Consider the following 8,365-nt stretch of genomic DNA (forward strand, 5'->3'; position numbering starts at 1 on the left):
TTATCCCTCAGTTTCTGAGGGGGATTGGTTCCAGAACCCGCCATGGATACCAAACCCCACAGATGCTTAAGTCCCTTATATAAAATGACTTAGCATTTGCATATAACCTATGCAATCCTCTTGTATACTTGAAATCATCTGTAGATGACTTATAATACCTAGTACAAGGTAAATGCTGTGTAAATATTGTAAATACAATGTAAAGGCTATGTAAATAGTTGTTGGCATGTGGCAAATTCAAGTTTTGCTTTTTGGAACTTTCTGGAATATTTTTCCTGAATATTTTCTATCAACTGTTAGTTGAAGTTTTGGGTAAAGAACCCATGGATATGGAGGGGCGACTGTACGTGAGAATTCAGGGCTTGGGCAACTGTGTGGCTGAGAGAAGGTTTGGAGAAAGAAAATTAGTTTAATTTTGGACAGGTTGTGTTTAGGTGTTGCCTGTGGGGTGACAACTGACTCTGTTTGCCTGGAATTGAGGGGTTTCCTGAGATGTGGGACTTCTGTGGCTAAAACAGAGAAATCCCGGGAAAACTGAGACAGTTGGTCACTGTAGGTGTTGGCAGGATATCTAGAGAGAGGGAGTGTCAAGATGGGAGTTGGAAATGCTTTCTAAATTTGCTTGAAACTAAACAGCTCCCCGTTGCTGAGAGCAGCCCTGGGCTGACAGCCAGCAATGAAATGGGACCTCAGCCTTAACATCACAAGGAAGCAAATTCCAGCAACAACAGGGAGCTCAGAAGTGGATCCTTCCCCAGTTGAGCCTCTGGATGAGAATGAAGCCCAGCTCACCCTTTTTTTTTTTTTTGGCTGTGCTGCACAGTTTGTGGGATCTTATTTCCCTGACCAGGGATTGAACCCAGGCCATGGCAGTGAAAGCGCTGAGTCCTAACCACTGGACAACCAGGGAACTCCCCCAGATAACACCTTGATTGCAGCTGAGTGAGACCCAGAGCAGAGGACCCCTAAAACATGCCAGAATCCTGACCTGCCGAAACCATGAGATAACGAACGTGCATTGTTTTAAGCAGCTATGTCTTGGTGATTTGTTACATGGCAGTAGTTGACTGGCACACTTCCTCTAAGATGGCCCTTACTTTCTCCCTCCTGCCACAGGGCTTTTACATATTTTGTTCTTACTACGTGGACATCTGTTGCTTCCACTGGGCACTTACTGGATTCCTATTTATCCTTTAGAACTCAGATAACTCATCCCCCCTTCAGGAAGACTTCCCTGGCCCCCTGTCTAGATCAAAGCTTCCTTTTTACAGAGACTCAAAACCCCATGGATGCATCTCTCCTTTCCAGCCTTTATTGTAGCTGCAATTTTAATTTACTTAGGTCTCTGTCACTAAGATTTACGCTCTATGAGCTGAGAATCACATCTGTCTCATTCAGGGCTGAGTACCCAGCACAGAGCAGCCAAGCCTGGCCCTTTGTAAATATCGGATTGATTGGAAACAATGAATGGAGCTTCTATATTCAATGCTAAACAGCAGTAGGCCCCTTCTGTGCCCTAATGACAGTGATGACAAGACAATTTAGAGAACACAGGAATCCTTAGAAAACCCACGGGGTGGGGGGAGGTGGCAGGATCGTCTGGGGTTGAATGAGCATAGTGTGTGTGTTTGTAGGGGGTGCTGTCAGTGAGCTCATACACTACATTTGAGTTTCCAGCCCTAATCACAGAAGTGAATCTTGGTGTCTTTGTCCTTAAAACATTTCATCAAGTGATTCTTAGAGATTCTCTGGCTCCTCGGAAGGCAATTTAGCTCAAGTGTAAGAATAAAGGGGTAAGTGTTGTACAGCCTCGCCCCCCCTCCACCCCTGCACAGCTCCCCTTTTTCGCTGACTCTGGATGGTGGCAGTGAGGCACAGAGTGGCTATTCCCAGCAGAGACATGTTATCTTGATAGGATGGGACATTCTGGCTGGGCCCCAGGTATAACAATAAGCATACAGCACATTCAGATAAATTTGAATTTCAGGCAAACAACAAATACTTTTCTTTTTCTTAGTACAAGTATGTCCCAAATTTTGTGCAAGACATATTAGCAACTGTGTGAGTCATGGTTCTCCAGAGAAGTAGAACCAATAGAATGGAGAGAGAGATGCACACAGAGAGACAGACAGAGAGACAGGAATTGGCTCACAGCCATGGGAGCTGGCAAATCTGAAATCTGCAGGGCAGGCTGGAGACCCAGGGAAAAGTTGCAGCCCAAGTTCAAAGGCTGTCTGGAGGCAGAATTCTCTCTTTTTGGGGGGGGGGAAACTTGGTCTTTTCTCTTAAGGCCTTCAACTGACTAGATATGGCCCACCCACACTACAGAGGCTTATCTGCTTAACTCAACTAATTAAATGTTCATTACATCTTCACAGCAACATCTAGAATCATATTTGACCAGAAATCAGCACCATGGCCTAGCCCCATGGACACACAAAATCAACCATCACAGGGTTGTTTATGTCTTGTCAATCTGAAATTCAAGTTTGACTGTATTTTTTTTTTTTTTTGGTAAATAGATGGCTACAACTTTTTACAAGAGATAAATAGACCGACACCAAGCATTGTTAGTGGATGACTACAACAAAAGCAACAATGACTGCAATTACCAAACACGAAACACACTTATACTATGTCATAATATTGACATTCAGCCCAGTAATCCTCCACTGTAACAGCTTTTACTTTGCAGTGAAAATTGATTTGTATATTTTTTACCTCTGAGTCCTTGTGGGATTATTTTTTTTAATTCAAACAGAAAGTCACAAAAATTATAATCATCCTCATCAGTTCACTCAGTCCCATGTAATTAATTTTTTTCATCTTGATCTTTTGTTTGCACTTTTATGAATGTATCAGTTTTCCATAAGAGTTCTGAAAATGCTTATTCATTCAGTTCAGCAGTTTACTCAGTCACCAGAAGGTTTGACTGTATTTTATCTGACACCCAGGCCTGCTGTTCATCTGTACTGGCCTCAAGAACAGCTCTGCTCCCTCCAGAGAAGCACCTGGCTGAGTGGGCACCTTCATGGAGCCCTGTCAAGGGAAATGGAATGGGATTGTCCCCCCACTTCCTTCTCTGTGGTGTTCAAGTGGGGAAGAGTGTGTCAGAGGCCAGGTATGAATCATTCTCCGCCCACGCTGGACCAGCATCCCCCGGGGAGCAGAGGCAGAGGGGAGGTAATGAGATCCAGCTCTGCAGAGATGTAAAGGTGATTCATCCCCTCTGGAGAAAAAAGCTTCTCTGCAGGCTGAGAACGTGCTGGGTTTGGAGTAAAGGTCTGTTCAGGTCTCATGAATGGAAGAGAATTATCCAGCAGGGGGCTGGGGATGGCTTAACACATTCAAGGCTCTTTTAGTAGCAAATAGCAGAAATCAACAGCCTTAAGTGAATTTGTTGGCTCTTGACCCAGAGAAGTTTCAGAGGCAAAAGTGCCAGAGCTCAGCCTGCTTCTTGGAACCGAAATCCTGAGATCCTGGATCCTGGAGAGGAAAAATCAACCAGACGGCAGGCGTTGCATTCTGCCCATTTGACAGAGGAGGAAGCTGGATGCCAGAGTTATTAGATCACACAGCTATTCTTACCCTGCATCCTCCCTAATAAGAGATTAAAAAAAAAAAAAAAATAGAGTTAACTGTTACGACAAAGAATCAGTGTAATGCTCAAAATTTTCAGACTCATGAAAACGAACCCAACAGTTGACTTTCAAATAGCATTTAATGGGTGAAGTGGCATTGTATTTACTTTCTATGCCACAAAACAATATCACCACACACTTAGTTGCTTAAATCAGCATACATCTATTACCTCGATGTCTGTGGGTCAGGAGTCTGGGCACGGCTTCGCTGGGTCTGCTGCTCAGGGTCTCGCACAGGACAGCAATCAAGGTGTCGGTCGAGGCTGCCGTCGCATCCAAAGTCTCAACTAGAGAAGGATCCACTTCCCAGCTCACAGGGTTGTGGACAGAATTCAGTTCCTTGTGGTTGCAGGACTGAGGGCCTCAGGTCATGGCCGCCATCTTGGATTCTGTCTACCATGGCGTTCCTTCCATCTCTCAGGGGCTGACGAGCTCTCAGGTTGTGCTTAGTGGGCCAGTTTACCGCGGTGCAGTATTTTGTGGGCCACCCTGGGGTGAATCCACCGCCCCAAAGAGAGTGAGCCGCCAGCAGAAGGAGAAGGCTTCTCTTCCAGCACCTGCATTGTGACACCAGGGCAAACTCTGACATTCATATTTGCAAATCCTCTTCCGCGTCCAAGCATTAGTGATGACTCATCAGCTGGGGATGGCCTTATGCAGGATGGGCAGATGTTTCTAAAGGGCCAGAGAGTAAATATGCTCAGCTTTGCAGGCCAGATCAGTCTCTGTCTTGACCACCCAACTCCACCATTGCATCACGAAGGCAGCCAAAGATAATATATACCTCTGGGTTTCTCAGACTCAACACCACTGATATCTTGGGCTGAATCTTTCTCTGTGTGGGGCCGTCCTGGGCACTGTGGGTGTTGAGCAGCATCCCCGGTCCCCACCCATCAAATGCCGGGGGCACCCCCAGTCGCGGTAACCCAAAATGTCTCCAGACATCACCATGTGTCACCATTGGGGGCAAAATTGCTCCCAGTTAGGAACCACTGATGTCATCAAATGGACATATCTGTGTTTCAATAAACCTTTATTTATAAAAACAAGGTGTGAAGCCAGCCAACCCTGGACTAGACATTTACCTTTAAGATGAGGTCAGGACTTCCCTGGTGGTGCAGTGGTTAAGAATCCGCCTGCCGGGCTTCCCTGGTGGCGCAGTGCTTGAGAATCTGCCTGCCAATGCAGAGGACACGGGTTCGAGCCCTGGTCTGGGAAGATCCCACATGCCGCGGAACAACTGGGTCCGTGAGCCACAACTACTGAGCCTGCGCGTCTGGAACCTGTGCTCTGCAACAAGAGAGGCCACGATAGTGAGAGGCCCGCGCACCGCGATGAAGAGTGACCCCCGCTCGCTGCAACTAGAGAAAGCCCTCGCACAGAAACGAAGACCCCACACAGCCAATAAATAAATAAATAAATTTATAAAAAAAAAAAAAAGAATCCGCCTGCCAATGCAGGGGACACGGGTGCCACAACTACTGAGCCTGCTCTCTAGAGCCCATGAGCCACAACTAGTGAGCCTCCGTGCCACAACTACTGAACCCCAAGTGCCTAGAACCCATGCTCCGCAACAAGAGAAGCCACTGCAGTGAGAAGCCCACTCACCGCAGCTAGAGAAAGCCCGTGTGCAGCAACAAAGACCCAGCGCAGCCAAAAATAAATAATAAATAAATAAAAAATAATAAAGATCAAGTTGAGATCTGACCAAAAAAAAAGATAGATGAGGTCAGTACACCCTGGGGCTGTGTTGCCAACCACAATGCATTTAGAAAACGGTCTGATTGTGTTCTGTCAACTGAGCGCACCTGGGAAACCAAAACCCAGGTGACTATTCCACAAGCCGTATTCGTTCAACAAATATATGAGTGTCTTGTGAGTCTTTTGTGATGAGGATTTTCCAGGGGGATGGATGGATGTGGAATCTCAAGGAAGAGCTGGTTGCAGAGAGGATACTCCCTGAATGTGACAGAGGGCGGTCTGTAGCTGGGGGTGGAAGAGGTCAAGAGGGCTTCCTGAAGGAGGAGACATTCACCCAGACCAAGAGTGGAGGGGCTGCTTCAGACACCCCATGAGCAGAGATGGAGGGGTAGATGGTGGGGCCTGGAGGGGGGGTCTACCAGACAACCCCCACTTCACCCCAGTCTCACCATGAGAGAAACACGAGACAGACCCCCAAAGAGGGACATTCCGCAAAATATTAAGACTACCCAAGGCATCACAGAGTCTGAGAAACCATCATAGCCCGGAGAGGTCACAAGGACATGTGATGACTGTCACATGGGATCCTGGATGGGGTCCTGGGACAGAAGAGGAAATTAGGGGGAAACTGAGGAAATCTGAATACACTGTGGACTTTGGTTAGTAATAGTGTATCCATATTGGTTCATTAAGGGACTTCCCTGATAGTCCAGTGGTTAAGACTCCAAGCTTCCACTGCAGGGGGGCACCGGTTCGATCTCTGGTCAGGGAACTAAGATACTGCATGCCGTGCAGCCAAAAAAAAAAAAAAAAAAAAAAAAATTGGTTAATTAATTGTGACACATGTACCAGACTTTATATTAGGGACGCTGGGTGTGAGTTATGTGGGATCTCTGTGCAATTGTCTCAGTCACCTCAAGCTGCCAGAACAAATATCATAGACGGGGCAGCTTAAACAACAGACATTTTTTTCTCTCCCACTTCTGGAGGCTGGAGGTCCAAGATCAAGGTGTCGGCGGTGTTGGTTTCTGGTGGGAGCTCCCTTCCTGGCTTGCAGACGGCTGCTTCCGGAAGGAGCACAGCCTTCTATTATTCAGACCTCTGACCTCCAGAACCATAAGATAATAAATCTGTGTTCCTTTAAGCCACTGATTTGTCATCATTTGTTATAGCAACTGCAGGAAACTCATACATACTCTTCCCAGCAAGGGGATCCCGCGTGTGCCAGCCCAGCCAGCAATCATGTTGAATCCGTTTTTATGTTTTGCGTGGAGCCCCCGACGCCTAGGGTGCTGTTGATGGCTGTCACGTCTGCACAAGGAAGACCCTTGCTTAGGGAAAGAGAAACGCCCCCAGCTCTGACCTCCTTTTTCTGTCTGTTTTCTGCTGGCTTCCAGGTTGCCGTCCCCACGTCTGGGACCCATGGAGCCCACCGCCGGTGACTTACAGCTGGTGCCCAGGGCAACCAAGGACATCCAGCCTACAGATGCCGCATGCTGCCGGGCAGCCCTCTCGGCCATGGTGGCCACCGGCATCGTCATGGTCACCCTGGGAGTCCTCGTGGGTGAGTGGCCACAGACTTGCACCGGTCCACACGGCAGGCGGCTTGCATTAAGATGCCCGGGAGTGGCTCAAAAGTGTCCCAGAGCAAAGGGCTGAGCATGCAGTACACAGAGGCCACCTAACAGCAAGGCGATGGGACCGGGTGCTGAGTGTGGCTGCACTTAGTTCTGGGCTAGGCGGTGGGTGCCTGGGTGTTGAGGCAATACCTGCAAATTTCAGGTTTCCCACCAGTGGGATTCTTTATTTTTTTTTAATACCATGTGTTTAATTTTGTTTTTTAAAATATTTATTTTTTATTTGGTTGCGCTGGGTCTTAGTTGCTTAATGAAGATTCACAACCAGGGTGAAATGGAGACCAGTAGGGAAATGAACTTTTTAAAAACCCTTGAGAGGGGCTTCCCTGATGGCACAGTGGTTAAGAATCCGCCTGCCAATGCAGGGGACACGGGTTCGAGCCCTGGCCCGGGAAGATCCCACATGCCACGGAGCAACTAAGCCCGTGCGCCACAACTGCTGAGCCCACGCGCCACAACTATTGAAGCCCGCCTGCCTAGAGCCCTTGCTCTGCAACAAGAGAAGCCACCGCAATGAGGAGCCCACACACTGCAACAAAGAGTAGCCCCCGCTTGCTGCAACTAGAGAAAGCCCCCGCACAGCAACAAAGACCCAACGCAACCAAAAATAAAAATAATAAATAAATAAATGTATAAAAATAAAAACCTTGAGAAATTTGAAAAGTCCCCAAGAGTATAAGTGAGCAGTCGTTGACTTTCCCACCTCCCACAGTCAAAAGTGGCTCCCACTTCGTGTTTGCTTCTAATGTACCTACGTTCATATTATTTACAATGAAACATACGAAATGATGACCTGTGGTGATTGCTGTGAGGCTGCAGTTATAAAAACACACAAAGGAAGGTCTTTTTATGTCAGTGGAAGGGTCCACAGAGCCCTGCCGCCTGCATAGAATTCCAGGGCTGCCCCACACCTCGACGTGGTAGCCCTAAGCCCCAGCGCTGTTTAGACTGAATCAGCTTAAATTAAATAACAGGTAAAATCCAGTTCCTCCGTCCCCACCAGCCACATTTCACGAGTAGCTCGTGGCTCCTGCAGGGGATGCTCAGATCTAGAACCTTCCGTCATCAGGGGAAGTTCTGCTGGGCAGCCCTGCTCTGGACTGGGCTCCTTCTGAGATGAGCTTGCTAGTTCTGTGTGGGGATGTAAAGGTCACCTTTAGTCCTTGACATCATGATGGTAACTGGCAGTTTGGGGGGGGGGGAATGCTGTCATGTGGCAAAATAATAAGTTGGTAATCCAATGTGGGAGATATATATATATATATTTTAAGTATATTAAATATATATTTTAAAAATATATATATTTAAAATGTATTTTTAAAAATATATTTAAGGGGCTTCCCTGGTGGCGCAGTGGTTGGGAGTCCGCCTGCCGATGCAGGGGAC

At 47.3% G+C, this 8,365-nt stretch overlaps 1 protein-coding gene across 1 annotated transcript in view; it reads left to right on the forward strand.

Moving 5' to 3' along the window:
- Nucleotides 1-6,764: 6,764 nt before the first annotated feature.
- TMPRSS9 (transmembrane serine protease 9) overlaps nt 6,765-8,365 on the forward strand; it is a 30,233-nt gene continuing 28,632 nt past the window's right edge. The window contains exon 1 of the mRNA XM_007460374.1: nt 6,765-6,906. Within this exon, the coding sequence (XP_007460436.1) occupies nt 6,765-6,906 (142 nt within the window). The remainder of the gene's footprint in view (nt 6,907-8,365) is intronic.

Source organism: Lipotes vexillifer, unplaced genomic scaffold, assembly GCF_000442215.2.
Source record: "Lipotes vexillifer unplaced genomic scaffold, Lipotes_vexillifer_v1.1 scaffold225, whole genome shotgun sequence".
Lineage (NCBI taxonomy): Eukaryota > Metazoa > Chordata > Mammalia > Artiodactyla > Lipotidae > Lipotes > Lipotes vexillifer.